This window comes from Equus przewalskii, chromosome 6 (genome assembly GCF_037783145.1).
Source record: "Equus przewalskii isolate Varuska chromosome 6, EquPr2, whole genome shotgun sequence".
Lineage (NCBI taxonomy): Eukaryota > Metazoa > Chordata > Mammalia > Perissodactyla > Equidae > Equus > Equus przewalskii.
Window position 1 is genome coordinate 71,925,828 of NC_091836.1, and position 21,460 is coordinate 71,947,287.

Here is a 21,460-nt window from a genome sequence, read left to right on the forward strand (position 1 = left end):
ACGTGGGGGTGGTCTTCGGGAGAAGGGGAGAGGAGGAAGAGGAGGGACCGCAGGAGTTAGGGGGAGGAAAGGGGAGGGGCGGTGGGAGGCATGGAGTCCCGCCCCTCGCCGCCGCGGTTGGCTGGGAGGGAGTCGTGACGTCACATAGGGCCCCTCGAAGTGGGTTGGTGAGTGGCTACGTTGGGGTGCACGGGGCGGGGAGTGGGAGAAGAATGGTGATGCTATGCTGAGGCTCCGCCCCCCTCCTTGGACCGGAGAGACTCGGGCTGCTGAAGCTCGGGCCAATCAGAGGAAAGGCTCCAGGATGGCATGGTAACTATTCTACCCTTTCCTTGCCCCAGTCCGCGGGCGGTGATGGGAAGGATCTCCCGCCGTGTTGCCCGCACTTCCTGGCCAGACCGCGTGCGGAGCTGGAGGGCCCCCCCCGGGAGGTCCCTCTGTCCGGGTAGTTTGTCTGCAGCTCCTTTGAGGCTCTAAAACCTGGCCTCCTTGTCTCCTGACCCATGCCAGCCCCAGCACAACCTTTCCCTCTCTGAATCCCTAGAATAGACGTTATGAGCATTAGCAACGCCCTAAGGAATGGCTTATTACAGGGCTTGGTGCACATGAGGATTCTTGGAATTTCTTTCCTACCTGCACTTTAGGAACCCATACTTGTTCTTAAAGGCCTGGTTCAAACGTTCCCGTCCTGTCTGGGATACATTTGGCGATCTCTCCCAGCGTGTCGGGCTAATGCTTGCGCAGGCCTCTGTTACAGCCTTGTTACTTTGTGTTCTATTATTTTCTTTCCTATCTTCTGTGCCCGGGCTCTTGAACGCTACAGCTGCATTTTCTACGTGCTGGTGTTCCTTTCCTCTGGGGCCTAGCTCAGAGGAGAAGCCTGGTATTACAACTAGTGAAGGTTGAGCATGTTCTGGAAATTAGACTTAGGGTCCCACGCAGAATAGCAGGGACTGTGCTCAGAAAACGAAGCCTATTAGAATTACCCCTCCACCACTACCACCTCCTCCTGGAGCATCAATACAAAATTGAAATGGGCTCTGCCCAAAACGTAGGCAAACTTAAATCCTTCAAGGTTTTCAGTGGTGGCAAGAGATTAGAGAGAATTTGTCAAAAAGTGGAGTGGTCTTGAAGATAAAGGATAGGAGAAACCTGGTACATTGTAGATGCGCAGGAGATGCTTGAAGGAAGAAAAAAATAAATATATGGATGGTCAAATAATAAAGCTAGTTTGACATCTGACTCTAGACACCTTTCCCCAACTCCTCCATGTAAACATCTCCTTTTCCTCCACCCTCCTTTGTCTATGTTCTACATCAGAAAGTCATTACTCTCTCTGGATAGTTAGAGTCGCTTCCCCACTGCCCTCTTGAACCTTTGACTTCTCACCTTCCAATCCTCAAACCCAATTATGTTTAAGCCTCTCCTCTATTTATTCTGGTGCTCCTAAAGCCAGGCACACAGTATAGGTGCACATTAAATGTTTGACACATGAATGAGTGAATTAATTTCTTTTTTTTGAGGAAGGTTAGCCCTGAGCTAACTATTGCCAGTCCTCTTTTTGCTGAGGAAGACTGGCCCTGAGCTAACATCTGTGCCCATCTTCCTCTACTTCATATGTGGGACGCCTACCACAGCATGGCTTGCTAAGCCATGCCATATCCACACCCGGGATCCGAACCGGCGACCCCTGGGCCGTCAAAACGGAACTTACGCATTTAACTGCTGCACCACTGGCCGGGCCCATGAATTAATTTCTTAAGTAGAATAGGAATAGAAGTGTGGGACTTTGGGGGCTGGCCCCGTGGCCGAGTGGTTAAGTTCGCGCACTCCGCTGCAGCGGCCCACGGTTTCGCTAGTACATGGTACCTCTCTCAGGCCACGCTGAGGTGGCGTCCCACTTGCTACAAGTGGAAGGACCTACAACTAAAATATATAACTATGTACTGGGAGGATTTGGAGAGAAGAAGGAGAAAGAAAGAAAAAAAAAAGCATGGAACTTTTGAGTCAGAGAACCCTGGGTTTAAATCAGAACTCAACCATGTGTTAGCTGTATGAACTTGGGAAAATTTCTTAACCCCTCCGAACCTTAGTTTCATTGTCTGTAAAATGGGGATAACTATACTTGCCTCATAGGGTTATGAGAATTAAATGAGATAAAGCACTTAGCATGGTATCTGGTATCAGTAAGCCTCAATAAACGATAGATATCATTTGTATTCTTTAAAAACGTCAAGGCATATCCATTCTAAGTAGTCTGAGATTGGATTCTGACACAGAAAAGGGGCTCAGAAATATGTCTTGAGTGAGTAACTGAGTACATTCAGTCCAAAGTACCAGTGGGTGTGCAGGAGATGGGATCCTTAAATAGTGCATACTTGTGGGAAGACTGGAGGGGGAGACATTGGGTGAAGCATACTGCAGGGAGGAATTTCCTGTGACCATGGTGATTTCTAAGTAGAAGGACCTCTTGTTAGGTACTCTGAGAAGCATGTGACCCACAAGCTCATCATTCCCAGGGACTTCTGCTCTGAGAAGAACTTCTTTATGGGCCATGGATTCCTGGACCCACGTACTCTAATCTGCCTAATTCACGTAATACCCCTTTTGGTAATCATTATCTTCCTTCTTCTCTCTAAAGACAAGGAGTTTGGTGCATGTTCACAAAAGCTTGCTGAGCCCAGCTCTGTCCTGGGCATCAGGAGCCCAGAGATGTCCACAGCTCAATGCTCTGGCTTAGCCAAGAGAGACAGCGCTAAATAAAGTCCAGCTCTGTCCTGGGAGCCCTCAATCTCTCACACACATGCCCTGAGAACTCACTCTATGCAGCTGTGGAGGATTAGTTCTCAGGGAGGAGAGGAGGAGACAGACCGGTGAAGACTGCAGAATCATGGAAGGGCAAGAAACTTTCTTCCAGAATGATGGTTCTAGATTTCTTATCTGGTGCATTGGAAAGAACAGAAGAGTTGGAATCAAGCAGAGCTAAGTTCAAGTCCTTGATCTGCTACTTTTTAGACCTTGTACAAGTTATATTTAATTGTTCTGTGCCCCAGTTTCCTTGTCGATAAAATGGGCACGATAATTCCTATTTTGTAAAGTAGTTGTGAAGGTCAAATAAGATAATGAAATTTGCAGAGGCCTGGGCACATGTTTGGTACATGGTAAGTACTCAGTAAATGTTGATTTCCTTCCTCTTTTCCTATAAATTGATAAGAGAGGGTGATGTTTATAAATAGCATGTAATTAGATTTTTATAAATCTTGTGCAAATAACTTTGACTTTTAACTAGAGCATTTAGTCCATTGCATTTAATGAATTTACTGGTATATTCAGGATTTTATCTAACATTTTATATTTTCTATTTGTCCCACCTGTTCAGTTTCTATTTCTCTCTCTTTTTTTATTTTCATTTTTTGTCATAATAAATGCCATTTATTGATGCCCAGCTCTTTGCCAGATTTTTTAAAAATTGAGATATACTTCACACTGTATAACATTCACTCATTTAAAACATACAATTCAGAAGTTTTTAGTATATTCACAATGTTGTGCAACCATCACCACCGTCTAATTCCAGGACATTTTCATAACCCCAAAAAGAAACCCCAGACCCATTAGCAGTCATTCCCCATTTCCCCCTTTCCCTAGCCCCTGGCAGTTACTAATCTACTTTCTGTCTCAATGGATTTGTGTATTCTGGACATTACATATATTTCCGATAAATGGAATCATAAAATATGTGGCCTTTGTGTCTGACTCCTTTGATTTAGCATAATGTTTTCAAGGTTCATCCATATTGTAGCATGTATCAGTACTTCATTCCTTTTTATGGTTGAATAATATTCCATGTTATGGATATACCATATTTTGTTTATACGTTCATGAGTTGAATGACATTTGAGTTGTTTTCACCTTGTAGCTACTATGAATAATGCTGCTATGAACATTCGTTCGTGTGCAAGTTTTTTTGTGGACATGTTTCAGTTCTCTTATATTTATGCCTAGGAATGGATTTGTGGGGTCACATGGTAGCTCTTTGTTTAGCTTTTTGAGGAACTACCAGACTGTTTTCCAGAGCGGTTCCACCAGCAATATATGAGGTTTCCAGTTTCTCTAAATCCTTGCCAACACTTATTTTCCTTTTTTTTTTTTTTAAATAGCCATCCAAGGAGATGTGAAGTCTCATCTCATTGTGGTTTTTTACATACATTTCCCTAATGACTATTGATGTTGACCATCTTTTCACGTGCTTATGGGCCATTTAAATCTCTCCTTTCTTGCAATCTTTTTGATTATTTCACTTTTTCTCCTATACCAGTTTGAAATTAAATTCTTTTTCTATTATTTTAGTGATCTCCCTAGAAATTACCACATGCATTCCTAACTTACTAAAGTGTCACGCTAATCAATACCTTTAGAGAAAGGGTAGAGTTTGTTGAGATGGAAGAAAAGCAGCATTCTAGGCTGGATGAACAGGGAGGACAAAGATGTGGGACCACGAAAGAGCTCAGTGTATCCAGGGTTGCAAACGGGAACTTCATACTAGAAGTGATAGAGAAGCCAAAGAAAGTTCTATAGAACAATGGGGATTTAATTACTATTTGAGGCAGAGTGGAGCTAGAGCAAGATGGGTAAGCCTAGAGTGACTAATTGAAAGCCACCCAAGAAAGGTGTCTCTGCCATGAAAAAGATCTCTGGGAAGAACAAAGAACAGTCCTCCTCCAGGCAGGAAAACTTTCCTGAGGCTGCCCAGGAGGCAGGGGCAGAGTTTAGCTGGATGTCTTTTGCACTGTCTATGTCCCTGCCGCTTTACCTACCCCCAGCCATGCTCACCCTGCCCCTACCCCCCACCCCCAGCAGTCTTTCTTCCAAGGCCTTTCTTGCAGTTCCTAAATCTCTTCTTGATATATCTAAATCGTGCCCATCCTTCAAAACTCAGTTCAATTAAATCAGTCCAGCAAATATTTTCTGGGCTCTTACTCTATGTCTGTCCCTAAGCTAAACTGAGAGATCCAGAAATAAATGGAACAGTTGAGGATTCCATCCTTAAATGAGCTCCCAGGAAGGTGGGGGAAACAGGCAACAAATTATTTCGCTGCCTTGTAGTCAAAGCTCTAATAAAGGTGTGATGGAAGGCCACCTGAGGCTGCCTGTGGCGTGGGGAAGTGGGCAGATCAGGGGGTCTAGGGAGAGATAAGGAGGAAGTTGAGCAAAGCTTCATGGAAGATGTGAGTGTAGCTAGAATGTAAAATATGTGGTTGCTGGAATAGAGGATGGCCAGGTTATGAAGGATGTTGAGTACCACACTAAGGAATTTGCTCTTGATCCTAAAAGCCATGGAGAGTTACTAAATAATTTTCAGCAAGGAATGGACATGATCAAATCTGTGTTTTAAGAAGAGCCAATGTGGCTGTAATGGGAGGATGATGAAAAGATAGGAAGGCAAGGAGGCCAGTGAAGGAAATCTCCTACAGGAAGCTTCCTTGACAACTACATCTCACATTCACGTCCCCTCTTCTGGCCCTCACCTATACACTGCCCCTGTGCTCCTGGGGGCTGGAACATCCCTGTAAACAAATGCTCAGTTAGCTTGGGGTATCTGGTATGTATGTGTGGACACGGGGAATGGACAGTGATGGTGGCTAAGATGGCTTATCCAACATGTCAAACCCAAGTGTCCAGGGCTGGAAAATGATGGTGCTGTTTCAGGCACAGGCCTCTCTCGGGTATGTCCAGGCAACAGACAAACCAGCCAGGAGGGCAGGAGACACTGGAAGCCTTCAACAGCAGCAGCAGCTTCTTGGACAATGGACAAAAGCCAATTCAGCAAACACTGAGTGCTTACTGAATGAAGGCGAGACTAGATGCTTAGATGCTTATTCAACTTCTTTACCTGTAAAATGGATTTCATCAAAGTTACCTCACCAGATTATTAAGGGGTCAAATAAGAGTATACATAAAGGCCCTGGCACATAGTGAGAACTCATTCTTTTCTTCCACTTTCCCTCGTTAAATCAAGGTAGGTCATAGTCTTTCAACCTGGAGGAAACAGATTCAGAGAGGGTCAGTGACAGCTGAGGTCAGACAGTTCAGAAAAGGCTTTGAGGGTGAGTTCAGACTGTAGCTTACACATCTAGTCGTAATAACCATGGTGTACCTTCCATGTACCTGGCACACTGCTACATTACCTCATTTAATCGCACAACAACCCTATGATGTGGATTGGTTTTAGGAGTCTAAAACCGTCTTACAGATGAGGCAACTCAGACTCAGCACTATATAATGAATTGCCCAAATTGCCAGAGAATTAAAGGCAAGATTAGAGCACCTTAAGTTTCAGTCACTGGGGGTGGTCTAGAGGCAGGGAGAAGGGACCCAGCCTCAGGGAATGGTATTTAGGGCCAAAGGAACAGATAGGGAGTCAAGACAGGGAAGAAGGGCCAGGAGCAGGCATCTGTGGGTTGGAGCCACACAAAGAGGATGACTTGAAGCCCCAAGGTCTGAATCTAGTTATCAAAACTAAATAGAGACGGTTCTTTCAGTAAAGTTTTACTAATTGTTCATTTGCCCTGAGGCTTTAAAGGACAGGGCGAGGAAGCATTCAAAGTCAAGAAAAGTACTTTTTAGAATAAGACACCTTCCCTCCAGACTTGGAGCCCCCAGGAGTGAGCCCAAGATCTCTTTGGGTCCCCCACCATTGCCCAGCCTGGGGCCTGCCACAGAGAGGGCCTAGGCTGAGTGAATGCTAGGGGATTAGCGATGTATAGTGATTAAGGGAATGACCTCAGGCGCCAGACTTGAATCCTGGTTCTGACATTTACTAGCTGTGCCAGTAGGTAAAGTGCCTTCTCTGTTTTCCAGTGGTAAAATGGGGATAGTAATAGTATCTACCTCGTAGGGTTTTTATGAGGATTAAATGGGATAACACTTAAAAAGAGAAATGCCTGGGACACAGAGGTTGCTCAAAATGTGCTAGTTATTACTGTAGGGATTTAAATGGGAAAAATGTGATGGTAACTCTAGCTCAGAAGTCCTCACCCTCTGCAGGTGCTCTCACCCCACATTGTGCCTGCAGGAAGGATTACTGGTGCTTTCATCCTCTTTCCCGGTCGGGGTAGGATGGTGTTTGCAAAGGGAGCCAAGAGTCCCCTCAGGTTCCTTTATGAGTCAGTCAGGGTGGGGAGGGAAGCCTGGGGGGCTGGTTTTTGGGAATCAGCCCTCTCATGGTGGGGAGAGACCTGGGGCTGGGGGTAGGACAGCCGCACTCTGTGCGACGTTAGGCAGGACTGGGCGCCCTCTCCTGATCAAAGGTGGGAACAGCTCTCGCCCAGAGTTTCTGGGATGGGCCTCACTGGATCTCCCTATATGTAAGGTGCTTTTCCCTTTGCTGAAATGTCCCGCATTGGCTCTGAGGAGCAAAGCTTGGGGGTGGGTCGCCGAGATGGGGGCGAAATTGGTTTAATGTTTCCGAAGGGCGAAGCTGGGTAATTCTGCTAGAATCGGGGAGAAGGGGAAGGAGGCAGGGAAGATTGAATTCGGGGCCCTGTTGAATAAATTTTATGTTTTTTCAACAGGTGATGGAACGCAGATGAGAGGTAAGGTGACAAGGTGGGTCATCCAACGTGTCAAGCCAAGGTGTCTAGGGCTCTTCCGGCTGCCCCCACGCAGCCAGAATTAGTGGGGCAGACCAGGGCTAGAGAGGCATGGCACGAGAGAACGCCAGATTAAGGGGGAGAGCCCGGGGTCCGGGTCTGCAGAAGTGGGGAGGGGCCGGCAGAGGATCTGGGGGCTGTTTCCTCCCCAAGTTCCGCCCCGAGAGCGCCGGCCCCGCCCCCGCCGTTCCTGCTCCGATCCGCCCCCCGCCCCCCCTCTGCTCGCCACCCCACTATCCCCCCACCCTGGGCCCGGTCGGGCCTGGGCTCCCCCAGTGGTCCCCCGGCACCCGGCCTGCGCCAGCGCAGCCTCCTCGCCGCCACATCCTAGGTGAGTATGGGGTTGGGTGTGTCAGACCGCCGGGCTGCCCCACTTAGGGGAGCTCGGCCACGTGGTCAGCCTCCGCAGGGCCCGGCCCAAGCTCTGGGGGTCCTGGTGCCTGCCCGGGAACTGCAGCTGTCCTGACTTGCTGAGCTGACGCCTTCCCCTCCGCTCCCCCACACGAGGCTGGGTGTTCAGGGCTTGAGCTGTCCCTTCGCTCCTCGGGGACTCCTGGTCAGGATTCCTCCTTGGGTGCCAGGGGATGGAGATGTGGGGGGCGTCGGAACCCCATAGATTACTTTCAAATCCAAGCTCTGCCAGTTATTAGCCTGTGGCCTTGAGCAAGTGTTTTTAACCTCCCTGAGCCTCAGTTTCCTCTTCTGTAAAATGGAAATGTAGAGTCTATGGTGCCTACCTCATAGAATGATAGTGAGGATTAAAAGAAACAATGTATATCTGGTGCTAAGCAGGGTGCCTAGTATTCAGAAGGCACCTAGTAAATGTGGATTTGGACTGGAGGCTGAGAAGATCTTTAGGAACCATTAGAGATAAGATAGGGGTACTCCTAAGAAAGCAGTTTTCATCTGGTAGTATCTATGAGGAAGTTAGAGTTGACAGGGGCTGACCAGCTGCCTTTCAGGTAGTGAGCTTCCTGTCTTGAGGCTGGAGGAGTAGAATGACCAAGTTGGAATGCTTTAGTAGTAATCTAAACCATGTGATCCCCATGTTGCACAATTGTGGAAACAGGCCCAGAGAAGTTAGGTGACTTGCCCAAGGTCACACAGCTAAAAGGGAGTGCAGGCATACCTCTAAGAAGTGGAACAGACTGCTCCTTGAACCTCCTTATCACCCCCCTGCCTTGAGCAGTGCCTATTCATTCCCTGAGGATCTGGTCTTCAGTTTGGGGATCCCAGTGGTCCCTGAGGGATCTAGAGCAGCTGACTTGAGGGAGGGATGTTTGGAGGGGACTACCCCAGAATCTGGATGTGGGCTGAGTGGGGAAGTTATTCGTTCCCCTTCTAGGGCCTGGAGGGACTTATAATTCTCTTGGGGATGATCCAAGGAATGTATTTGATTTGGGAGGGTCACCAGAGCCACTTCCAACTCCCCTGGGAGACTCCTGGCCCCCAAAGGGAGAAAGGAGCTTGAGCAGTTGAGGCAGGCTGCCTGATGGGGCCTGGCAGAGAGGCTGGTGGGGAAGATGGATGAGAATGCAGAGGTGTATCCACCTGGCTGTTCCGGAATGCCAGGAGGCCAGCGTCACTGAGGTCGGGGTTCTTCCTGAGGGTGGGACTAGAGGGCAGAGTCCTGAGGGCGGGGCCAGGAAGAGGTGGGACGTGATCTGGCAAGGCCCTTGAGTCCAGAGGGCGGGTTCTTTCTGTATCTGGAGCCAGCCCTAGTTTGGCAACAAGAAGTCTAAGTTCTGAGGATGGCTTTCCCTCAGGCTCAGCACATGGCTTTGAGGAACGGCCTTCCTCTCTCTGTGTCTTGGTTTCTCTGTCTTTGCAATGGGCATAGGGCTGACTGACTCATCTGTATAGGATTTGGTTTTTACCTTCCTCCCATGGACAGGCACCCCTTCTACCCACCCCCCCCAAACCTGACCTAATCTGGCCTTGTGCCCAGAGAGGAAGGGGTTAAGGAAGGCCAGAGCTGCAGTTTGTAACCCCTTGAGCCCCACATCGCCCCACTGCTGGCTCTTGTGTTTGCGGTGTGACCGTGAGTGGGTTCCTATCCCTCTCTTTCTATAGACAGAGGGGGACTGGGCTAGGATTGCTGGTGTATCCTCAGCTATTATAGTCCTGACCTTGGATACCCTCGTCTGAGCGGGGAGTCACAGCCCTCAGGAGCTAACTAGTCTCCAGTGGGGGCGAACAGGCCCCTGGGTACTGGGAAGCCTCCAGAAGCTGACCAGGCAGCTCTCTCCAGCAAACAGCAAGCCCAGGCTAGTATCAGGCCTGATTCCGCAAAGCCTTTCACCCTCAGAGCACATGAGGCAGCAGGCGGGGACAAGCAGGGAGTCGGGGTTCTGTTGGCTTCCATGGAATCCTTGCTGCTGTGGACTGCGGTGCAGATGCACAGAGCACACAGAGCCTGGGAGGGGACTGGATGTGCAGAAGGTCCCTGGGCCAGTGGGTGAAGCAGGGAGAGCTGATGGGAGGCCCCGAAGACCAGAGACTCAAAGGCCTGGGGGAGGAGATGGGCCATTCTGTCCACTGGGAGGTTTTAGGATTGGTTCCTGAAACAAGAGAGACTAGTTAAACCAGCTCCTGTAGTCCTAGGCCTGTCAAGCCAGGAATAGGGGTGAGGATAAGCTCTCCCAATCTATTCAAGTTTCATCTTAGCACAGATTTGGTTCACTGTCTTTCCTCTGAAATTGGGGCTGAATGTTCTCCTCTCCTGGGATTCTGAATCAGTCTTCATCCAGGGCAGGAGCTGGTCAAGCTTAGGGGCTAGGTGGCTTCCTTCTCAGACTCCCCAACCAAGAGCATGGCTAAGCTGAGGACTGAGCACAAGGGCTGGCTTCACCACTGAGTCCCAGCCTTGCTGCCTTGGGCCCTGACAGCACCCCACTCCATCCCCAGGTCTGACAAGATGTACCAGGTCCCAATGCCGCTGGACCGGGATGGGACCCTGGTCCGGCTCCGCTTCACCTTGGTGGCCCTGGTCACAGTCTGCTGTCCACTTGTCGCCTTCCTCTTCTGCATCCTCTGGTCCCTGCTCTTCCACTTCAAGGAGACTACGGCCACACACTGTGGGGTAGGGCTTGGGGGGGTACTGATACCTCATATTCAGGCCCAATTAGATCATTTTTGGATCCTGCCTCTATTGTAACAGGATTAGCCAGCTTTCCAGTGGGGTCCATCAAACATACTGGGCTGCTGGGGGGATGCCTGCAAATTGAGGTTGCAAGGATTAATCTCCCTCCACCTTCCATGGAGGTCACTGGGGTCATGGGGTCACTGAAGTTGGGTATCCCCAGGCCCCAGAATCCAATCCTTACTACTTGGAGGGGCAGATTCAGGAGCCCCATGGTTTTCTGGGGGATGGAGACAGGACAGGACTGGGCTAGAGGGTATTTGGGGCCTCTGAGTGTGGCCCAGTGGCCTTGTGCCTGTCTCTGCGGGAATGTGATTATATATATGGTGTGTATAACTGTGAGGGACATGACTGCAATAGCTTTGAGTGGGGTCTGTGTGTGAGAGAGACTACATTTGTGCCTGTCTGCATGGGGACCTGTTTATATGTGTGTATATGTAGGTCCGATCCCCTCTGATGTTCCACAGGTGGCTGTGCACCCCCTGGACAGGGGTATGGTGTGTTAAGCCAGGAAGAAAGATATGTGAGTTTTCTCTGTAGGCTATTGGAATAAATGGGGTGAGACCTGTGTTGACCTCTGTTATATTCTTAATTCATCTGCTGACTCTCTGTATCACCTGAGACACAGAGACTGAGCCTGTTTCCCCATGTCTAAAACAAGGTTGATAATTCCTGTCCTCCTCCTTCTCAGGGCCTGTGTAGAGCTCCAGATAGAGGAAGGATGGGAAGGTGGTTTGGGGAATGTGAAGGGTGAGGAGCAGAAGGAGGAGGAGTAAAAGGGGATTGTCAGGTTGGAAGGCAGGGCAGGAGAGGAAGTTAGCCTAGGGGCTACAGGTGGGAAAGAGGCCGGGCCTGGACATGGACCCTTGGACTGGCCTCACAGAGAGCTCCGAAGGCCTGCAGTCAGCTGAGCTTCCCACCTTCCTGTAGAGAGCATCTGCTCCAGGAAAAGGGCTGTGACTAGCAGTGGAGTCTGGCTGGCAGGGGTCGGGGCCCACTTCTTTTGTTCATATGATTTGAAGTTTTCCCTGTTCTGTTTGTCAGTGTTGTAGACATGGGCCTTGAGCTATGGGCATCCTGTCTGTTGAAACCCAGGGCTCAGAGCTATCAGAAAGAACAGGGCCGGAAGAAAAGGGAGTGACCAGGTGATCTGAAGAGGAAGATCAGAAAAGGGTCCATCCACCAGCCTTTCCTGACCTAGTTCTCATCTTAGATAATGCATCAAATGTTTCTCTTACCCTAGCCAACTCCTCTTCATTCTTCAAAACTCTGCTCAGGTGTCTCCTCCTCCAAAATGCCTTCTCCAGCCTCCCTGTCTCTGAGTTCCCACAGTTCCCTGTGTTATCTCTCACACAGTTGTATCACATCATATTTGTGTCTGTCTTCCCCGCCAGACTGGGAGCTCCTTGAAGGTGGGCACTGCATCTGAATCAGAAAGTATTTGTTGAATAAGTGGCTAGGACCCTCCTATCTCAGTGCCCTGGGAAAAGGAAGGCATGGTATAATGCAGTCCTAGTTCGTACAGAAAACTGTAATTTTTGTATGGCTTATAGAGTTAAATGGAGTAAGCTATTTGCTCTTCCCCTTGTGGCTGGCTCTGAGGGCTAATGGGATCAATAACCTCAGCATACCTGGCATACCTATAACCCATTCTTGGCATACTAGTTAGGGAGCTAAGCCATAGGTAGTTGCTGGAGGGGTACCTGGCCTCTCTGGGGCAGGACCAGGCCTAGTGACCCTGGAGGTATTTTGTCCCCATTCCCTGGGACTACCGTGTTGGATCCAGCTGGGGATTTTCATGTATTCTCTCAATTTCTCACCCTGAGTGTCCCAGGAATGGCCAACCCTAGGAATAAAAGAAGTAATCTTAGTCCACCACGTCTATAATTAGATGACTTTGCCTCTGCTTGCACATATCCAGTGATGGGGAGCTTCCTTCCTCCCCAGGCAGCCTATTCGAAGGAGGCTTGGTAACTAACAATTAGCAAGCTCTTTCTTATAGTGAGCATATACTGTCTTTCTGGTGAATCTCTGCCTTGGCCCTCACTCTGCTTTGGGAACCTTAGAGCTACTCTTTCCTCCTAGCTTCCAGCCAGTCCTGCAGAGATGGCAGGGCAATAATGGGGGGGGGGGGGGGTGTCCCTGAGTCTACTCTTTGTAGGTAGCATAACTCCAGTTCCTTTAGGCAGCCCTCACAGGACATGTGCCCCTGGGCTTGGCCCAGTTTGTCCCTGTTCTCCTCTAGGCCCTGATCTGGGGATAGGATTTCATATGGCCTGGGCACTACAGGCAAGAGCAGGACCGTTCCCTTCCTGTTACTGGCTGTTAGACCTCTGTTAATGCAGCCTGAGCTGCCGTTAGCTGTTTCTGCTTGGGTACAGGCTGGACACTGATACCTCACATTCAGGCTTGTCTGGATCTCTTTGGGATCCTGAATCTATTGTACTAAGATTAGCTAGCTCTCCACTGGGGCCCAACAAACAAACTCAGTCCTGCTCCAATAAAAAGGGGCCAAATCCTGTTCTGCTTTCTCCCTTTCCCTTCCCAGAAATCTGCCTGTTTCCCTGGAAACAACCCTCAGGAAGGTCCCTACCCCCATTCCTGTCAAGAAAGCTGTTGTGGGCTGACCTGAGCCGCTATCACTTGTTACCGTTGCAGAGTGTTCTAGGATTTATGACGTGGCCTTGTTGGTCCTGGGAGGGCTGTGTGTCTGGGGAGGGGTGGAGATCTGGGCTCTGTGGGCGGGAGGGCAGGCCCTGGCGAGCTGGGGGTGGGACGCTCTAGTCTTGGAACAGTCTCAGTCTGGCTAGAGCCCTCAACCCAAGCCCCGGATCCTTCAGCACCCAGTGTGAGTGTCGCTCAGTGCGTGCCCCTCCCCATTCCCTGATGTTGAGCTCAACTAGTGGACTGGGGTTCCCTTAATGGAGGGAGGTATGAGTCCCAAGGAGAGGTTTGATCCTAGGCCTTTTTAATACAAAGCTATCTCTTACTGCTCCCCAGAAGGGGAACCAGCTTGAGGGGTCATGGTGGTTGGGGCAGCGCGGGGTGGGAGGAGGGAGTTCTCTGCTTCGAGGGAGAACGGAGCGGAAGAAGCCCAGCTCCCTTGCTCTGGGTCTGTCCTTGCCAGTTCTGGACCAGCACAGCAGGTTCAAGCTGAGTGGAGAAGGTTCCCGTGACCCTCAGATTCCCGTAAACCTTGGATTGGGTGACATAGTCTTCTCAGAGAGGAAGGAGATGGAGGTCTGGGGCTCCTTAGGGACCCCGGTATCTTGGGATCAGGGTACTACTGACCTGAGGCTTGGATCATTCTGAGCCTGGGGGTGGATGTCAGGTAGCCTGTGGTCCCATTGAAATAGGTTCTGGGGCACTCCTCCTGTTCCTGGTTGAACTTGGGTGAAGAGCAGGAATGTGGTCAGACAGGGTCAGTGGGAGGGCTTGGACCAGTGTGAGCCAAGGGTCCTTTGTCTAGGTTACTTGGCCTGAAGAAAGCCTTGACTTGGAGCCTTAAACTGTCAGGTTGCAAGAGACCTTAGTCCTAATGTTTGATCCTGGCGCAGTTCTGGGCCTCAGTCTCCCCTTCTGTGGAATGGCAATAATAGCTTTTCCACCTCTGACCCTTCTCCTGAGTGGGTGTGAGAGTCGTGAGAATGGGGTGGGCCATCAGAGCTCCCATGTCCAGGCCACTGGGAGCCTCTGTTCTTCAGACTCTTCAAGAGGTGGGCCTGCAGGACCAGTATGCCAAGGGGATTCCTAAGAGCAGACCCTGCCTATCTCTGCTGCTCCTGCCCATCTCCCTCTGCATCTCTTTCTCTTCTGCACTGTTTTTCTTTTTCCCTTCTGCTCTTTCTATTTTTTCTACCCTGGCTCTTTCCTATACCCTGAGGAGTCAGCTCTGGAAAGGACCCCACTTTCTCAGGCCCAGGGATCTCACCAGGCCCCAAAGTTGTGTCCCTTGCCCTGCCTGGGCACCACTCCCTACAGGATGTTCTCTGCGGCCTCCCAGCCCTTGGACCCTGATGGGACCGTGTTCCGGCTCCGCTTCACGGCCATGGTCTTATGGGTCATCACTTTCCCCGTGTTCGGCTTCTTCTTCTGCATCATCTGGTCCCTGGTGTTCCACTTTGAGTACACGGTGGCCACTGACTGTGGGGTGAGTGCCAGCTCCCCAGCATCTGGGTCAGGGCCAGGTCAGGAGATGGCGATAAGGGTGGAATCAGAGAGTAGGAGAGAAGGCAGAGGGTCAGAGAGAGAGGAACGGGATAAAAGGATGGTGGGGGGCAGGTCAGAGTTAGGGGGACTTTGGGGGAGAGCCTCAGAGAGTAGAGTCACAGTCTTCCAGGAGTAGAAGAGGATCATAGAGAGTACAAGGGAACAGAGGGGAGTGGGGAAAGGGGAGGGGGCGCGAATAGGCACGAGAGATCATGAGAGGGAGAAAGAGGCTGAGGAAAGACCAGACTGGAAAGGAAGCCAGGACTGAGGAGGGAAGATGAGGCCAGCAGCCAGGAGAAGTAACAGGTGGCTTTAGCCTAGACCGGGGGCCTGACCTGAGAAGACCCTCAGCCCTGCCCTGGGATCTTCTAGCTTGGTTTCTCTCTCTTGCAGCCTCAGGCCCCACGTCCCGTGTCCACTCAGGACTCTGCCAACTAGAAACATAGATGGACTTTCTGTCCCCAAGAGCAGTCCATCAGGCCTTTCCTGAGGGCCCAGGGGAAGAAGCTCTGTGTCAGGGGCATGGAATTGAACGTGGACTTGCCCTTAGCATCTCATTCCTTCCAGAGACAGTCCTAGATACAGTCAGCGCAACACAGTGAGACAGGATTCCTATTGTGATAAAAGGGGGAACAGGGATTGCAGGGACCAAAGGAAGCACTTAACTCAACTTGGATGCTGGGGAAGACTTCCTGAAGGAAGTGTGAAGAAGGATCTTTGTGAATGCCAGGCTGACAACTTTTGATTTTATCTAGAGAGCAATGGAGAGCTTTGGAAAGATTTTAAGCAGCAGAGAGACATGATCAGATTTATGCTTTAGAAGACCATTGTGCCTCCTGAGTGGAGAACAGATTTAAGGGCAGGGGGCAAGAATGGGGAGACTGTTGAGGAGGCTAGTGTAATATCTCATGGTCCCAGGGAGACTGGAGCTAAGATGGGGACTGTGAGGATGGAGAGGTGGGGATGGAGTCCTGAGAAAGTAGCAAGTAGAATTGACAGGAATGGGAGTTTTGGTCCGGGCAGAGGGGAGTAAGGTAGGTAGAAAAGTCATCCATAATTTCAGGGGACTTTTATCTTCAGCCAAAGGAATGAATCTCTAATGGAAAAGTCTGAGGTGCTATGATAGGGAATTTTTTGGACCCCTCCCTTTATACCATGTGAATTTCTCATCTACTGCTCTGCCGCAGATCCACTGAGGCACGTCCTCCAGGCCAAAGGGTTTCTATTCTTGGGGGAAGGGGTTATGTTACCATCTCTCAGTACTCTTTGCTCTGGGCTCATGGGGAGGTTTGGGGTGAGCTGAGTACCTGGTCCCTGATAGCTCCTGATGTTGCTTGTTGCTGGCATAGTTGGTAAGTGGGGAACTGATGTGCTTGGGATGGGGGTGTGTGTATGAGTATCTATACCTGATTATGCATCTGTGTGTCTGTGTCTGTCTGTGTGTCTGTGTCTGTGCATCTGTGTGATGAGAGGGGCAATCCCTGCTCTCAGAATCCTGCCCCCACCCCTAATCTGAGAGGAGCTTGTAAGGACAGGCCCAGCAGCCACAGGGTCCTAAGTCTCTCTTCCTCCTGAGGCATCCCCCCAACTCTGCCATGTCTACTCTTCACCTGCTTCCCGGCATCAGTCAGGGCTCTGGGCCCTTAAATACTCTGGGCTCTCCCAGCCAAGCTTAAGATGCTGGTCCTGTTCCCCTTAAAACAGCTGATATTGGGGCAGGAGTTTTCAGACTGAATATTCTAGGAAGTGGAGGCAACACTCCCACTAACCTTACTCAGGGGACCTACTCAGAGGGGCAGATGAGTAAGGAGGCTTGGCTGGCTCAGAAGTGTCTGGTGAAGATATGATTCCCACCTCTCGCTCATATGCACGCCTTCCCATGTTCAGCAGCCACATAGCTTACTGCCTCTTTGCAGGCTTTTCAGGGAAGGTTGTCTTCTGAAAGCCATCACTTGTGCTCACTGTGTGCCAGATACTGCAGACACTTTGCCTACATTATATTTAGTATTCATGATCAGCCTGCAAGGTAGGTGGTATTATCCCTCTTTTCCCAGTGAGGAAATTGAAGCTCAGAGAGGTGAAGTGACTTGCTCAAGGTCACCCAGCTAATAAAGGCAGAGCTGGGATGCAGACTCGGGTTTCTATGGCTCCAGAGCCCCGGTGCTGCCTCTTCACTGATGACTCAGACTGAAGATCTGAGCTGCTCTCAAGGTATGATACCTCAAGCCATGGCCTTGAGAGTAGCACCCTCTCTCTGAGAGCTCTGCACTTAGCTTCCTCTGACAGTGCTGAGGGGAATCCACCTCCTTTCCTGTGAAGGTCCTCCCCTAGGACCACCCCTGCTCTGTAAGCTGCCTCCATCATTGCCCACCTTCCCAGCCACTCTGGAGACCCATTCAACATCCTTAGTGGGAGAAAGGAAGGGATCTTCCAGAATCCATCTCTGAACACTGGTCCCACCAGTCACAGCAGGGTCATTCCCTCACTGGGTTGCTGGCCTCTGGCACTGCTCTGGCCCTTGTTGAAGGTTTAAAAAAGTCCATGGAAAGGCAACAGACTGGCTCCCTCTGTCCTGGAATCTTTCAGAAATGTGGATTCTCAGATTCCAGACCTCTGCATTCTCACACAGTCCCGGATGAGTTGCATGCATATTAAATTTGAGAAGCACTGCTCGAGGCGTGGAGTCTAGGAGATCCCTGGCTCCCATCCCTGGCTTTCCAGTCCCCACCTAAACTACCGTTCACTCATCCCCCATCCTCTCACCCTCCCATACAAGCAACACACCGGTCCTTGCAGCTGGGAGCTCCTCCCTCAACTTTAAAGAATGAGGCTCCAGTTCCTTAAGGAACAAGGAATTCTGGGTATTGAGAAAGATGGATGGGAGAGAGACAAAAGAACAGGGGCCTTTTCTTAGATCACCCCAGGTTAGGAGCACCCACTTTCTTAGACATGATCAGGGTGAGGGTATCCTTCCAGCCCACCTCCCCCAGGATCTCACAGTAGCCTCCGCCACCTTGGTATACCTGCCCAGAAGAACAAGTGGAACTGGAGCAGTCAGAAGAACAGCTCTGCTGGACGGTGAATCCAGCACTGTCCCAAAGAAGCTCAGGTGGTCTGTGATCCATTCCCGTCCTCGGGACTGAATTTCGGGTCCTCGGGTCCTGGAACGTCCCACAGGGCCTTTCTGAGGGCACAGCCCTGCTCTGTGGGCTCAGAGAGTATCTGAACCTGTCTACAGCTTTCCCAGCCATGTGTAGGTTCCAGTTTGGGTGGAGATGGAGAAGGTCTCAGCACGCCCCTGCACAAACCCTAGGCTGGCTGTGGAATGAGAAGCAAGCACAATGGGGGCCCAGGACCTGAAACAGGAGGTGGTCTGGGAGAGCTGAAAGAGAACTTCCTGGAAGGAAGGGGCTGCAGCAGAGCCTTCTGAGGGCCGAGGTGGTCAGGTGGAGAAAAGGATCTCCAGGTGGGTGAGCCGCCAGAGCTCGGTGCCCAGACAGGTCACAACTCTCTAGGTGCCCAATTACCTGCCGTCGGTGAGCTCGGCCATCGGTGGGGAGGTGCCCCAGCGCTATGTGTGGCGCTTCTGCATCGGCCTGCACTCGGCGCCCCGCTTCTTGGTGGCCTTCGCCTACTGGAACCACTACCTCAGCTGTACCTCCCCGTGTCCCAGCTACCGCCCGCTTTGCTGCCTCAACTTCGGCCTCAACGTCGTGGAGAACCTCGCGCTGCTAGTGCTCACCTACGTCTCCTCTTCTGAGGACTTCAGTGGGTGCCTAGCCGAGGGAAGGAGGAGTGGGGGAGGGTTGGGGAGGGGACGCCCCTGCCCCTCCCTCGCTTGGATCTTCAGACAAAGGGGTTTGGGTGCTCCCTGCAATGCATGCTCCCAACCCTCCTCTTTCCCTCCAGCCATCCACGAAAATGCTTTCATTGTGTTCATCGCCACATCCCTCAGTCACATGCTCCTCACCTGCATTCTCTGGCGGCTGACCAAGAAGCACACAGTAAGTCAGGAGGTACGGTCTACCCCTAGTGGGGCTCCAGGCAGCCCAGAGGAAAATCAAGGACACTCGTCCACAGGACACGGGTAATGGTGAGGTGGGAACTGGAACTCTAATGGGAACCGGGCTGGGGCTGGGGCTTGGAGACAAGTGGAGGGTGACTGATCGGTTAGAACCTAGGACTGTGTAGTACTGGGTATTATGGGAGACTGGAGAAGAGATGGAGGCTCCAAATGGGGGTAGAATGAGGGGCAGGACCCAGGCCACAGTGGGTTAGGAACACTGTGTCAAGGGTCTGTGGTCTGTAATAACTGCAATCCATCTTCCCCCATACACACGCTTTTCTTCTCCCCACAGTATCTGGAGGTGTTGGGTTGGTGGGTGACTCCAAGAAACTTTCATACACTGTCCCCTTAAAGTAGGAGGGGCAGGGACACCTTTGCTCTTTGGCCTCGTTACACTCCCAAATGTAGGGATGTGAACATGCCCATCATTCCTGCTGCCCATGCCTGTGTCCCCTTCCATGAACAAGGGAGGTTAGACTCAGTCCTTGTGAGGTGGGGCTAAGAGGGAAGGCTGCCCACACATATCCAACAAGCTGCAGAGGGATCAGACAGCCTGTCTCCTAGGATCGAAAGTCCTACAACTGGAAACAGCGGCTCTTCATCATCAACTTTATCTCCTTCTTCACGGCGCTGGCTGTCTACTTTCGGCACAACATGTATTGTGAGGCTGGAGGTGAGGCCAGGCTAGAATCCATAGGTGGTCACAGTGGTTGTGGGATAGTTCTGATATTTTCTATAATGTGCAACATGACAATGGTCTTGGGGGCTGGCTGCCAGTGTTCCCTGGGCAGTCATGTAGTGGTGATCATTTATCAGGAGGCCCTCGTGGGGGGCGGGGAGGGGGGCAGGAGGCTCACTATGCCCTCTTCCTTGTGTCTTCACAACAGTGTACACCATCTTCGCCATCCTCGAGTACACCGTTGTCCTAACCAACATGGCGTTCCACATGACGGCCTGGTGGGACTTCGGGAACAAGGAGCTGCTCATTACCTCCCAGCCTGAGGAAAAGCGATTCTAAACCCTTTTCTCCTGCTGAGGAGGAGGAGGAAGACCACTGCCCAGAAACTAGAAACAAGATACCACTCTGGCCTTCCACCCTATGTCCTCTCTGGGCCCAACTGAAGCTGGGGGAATGGGGAGGGAGGGAGGAAGGGCACAAGACAAGGCTTACCCAGCCCTGCTGGCTTCTTTCTCCCACCCACTTGAAGGCCCAGGAGCCTTCAAGCAGCATCACCCTTACCTGAGAGGCCCCAAGAAGCCGAGCTCCCAGGAGAGTTCCACCATCTGGTGCTAAAAAAAAAGTCCTGAGGTTCATAACCATCATCTGGTTCTTGGCCTTTACATAGCCGCCTCTCATTGAGGTCAGAGACCACTGAGCAGTGGCTACCCAAAAACCACAGCCATTTCTCTCTATGGGGTCACTCACTAGACTAATGTGTCTAATGATCTACTGTGTACATCCAGGTCTGTGGCCTAAGGTTGCTGAGGTGTTCAAGTCCTGACCTCACCTCTTTGGTGTGTGCCCTTCCCTATCTAAGCTTCAGTGTATCCATGTAGGTGATGGGGCTGTATGATTTCCAAGGGCTCTGCCTGTGTGTGGTTCTAACATCACCTGGTAGAGGTGGTGTTCTGTACCTGAAGGATGACCTGCTTCAGAAAAAGCACTAGCCCAGCACATTATTTCCCTTCCTCTCTGAAATCTCTGGCTTACAAACTCTTCCTCCTTGGCAAAGGTGTGGGGTGGGGGGATCAGAGGTAGATTCCTACTCCTAAATGGGCTCTCTGGTATCTCCCCATCCTCCCTACTGCCCCAGACCCTGAGCTCTCTTGGCTGTACATTTTATTTCAAAGGAGAATAAATTTTTTTTTTTTGCCAACAGTTTGGGCTAGGCTTGTCTTGGGGCTCATCTCTTTAATGGAAGTGAGGTAAGGGACAGGCTCCAGGAGGGAGGGACTAAGTCCATGGCAGAGTATGATTCCAAGTGGCATATCCCCTCACCCGCCTTAGGCCCGGAGTCTCCTAAGGTTGGTGTAAGCCCCCATTTTGGTGAGCAGGAGTGACTGAGCTATCCCTATAATGATTCCAGGCCTAGAAGCTGGGATACCTGGGGGAGTCTTGGGTTGAGGCAAAGGCCTGGGTTCCAGCCCCAAGTATCAGTAAAGATCAGTCCCTTTGTGGGTGTAAGGGGACAGCTCTCAGATGCATGACTGTGAGAACACCTGCCTGCAGGCTAATGGTTCTCAACCTGTTCCTCTCTGAACCCTAGATCAGGAAGTCTTTCCTCATGCTTTGCATCCCAGTCCACTACAGAGTCTGTGGCTGGGCCCCAGAGCAAGACTGGCCCCTCCAAGGGAGCCCAGAGCTTTGTTAGGGAAATTGGGGGGTGGGGG

The 21,460-nt window shown here is 50.9% G+C and overlaps 1 protein-coding gene across 26 annotated transcripts; it reads left to right on the forward strand.

Annotated features, from left to right (window-relative positions):
* The first annotated feature begins 65 nt into the window (after window positions 1–65).
* PGAP2 (post-GPI attachment to proteins 2) lies at window positions 66–20,948 on the forward strand. 26 transcript variants are annotated; one of them, XM_070626061.1, is made up of 8 exons: window positions 183–312; window positions 2,478–2,595; window positions 7,575–7,608; window positions 10,560–10,734; window positions 18,519–18,771; window positions 18,913–19,019; window positions 19,634–19,742; window positions 19,957–20,948. In XM_070626061.1, the coding sequence occupies exons 3-8, from the start codon at window positions 7,589–7,591 to the stop codon at window positions 20,085–20,087; spliced, it is 795 nt and encodes a 264-aa protein (XP_070482162.1). In that variant the 5' UTR covers window positions 183–312; window positions 2,478–2,595; window positions 7,575–7,588; the 3' UTR covers window positions 20,088–20,948. The 26 variants fall into 26 exon arrangements, with proteins under 26 accessions (XP_008529767.1, XP_008529769.1, XP_008529772.1 ...); XM_070626064.1 differs by having other exon boundaries at window positions 197–312; window positions 18,913–19,007; XM_070626071.1 differs by having other exon boundaries at window positions 216–312; window positions 7,575–7,595.
* Window positions 20,949–21,460: the final 512 nt, after the last annotated feature.

Coding starts and splice junctions, on each gene's coding strand:
- PGAP2 (XM_008531551.2), top strand. CDS start 10,570: ATGTACCAGGTCCCAATGCCGCTGGACCGGGATGGGACCCTGGTCCGG. Junction 14,945..18,518: donor CGGTGGCCACTGACTGTGGG/GTGAGTGCCAGC, acceptor ACAACTCTCTAG/GTGCCCAATTACCTGCCGTC. Junction 19,020..19,633: donor AGCACACAGTAAGTCAGGAG/GTACGGTCTACC, acceptor CCTGTCTCCTAG/GATCGAAAGTCCTACAACTG.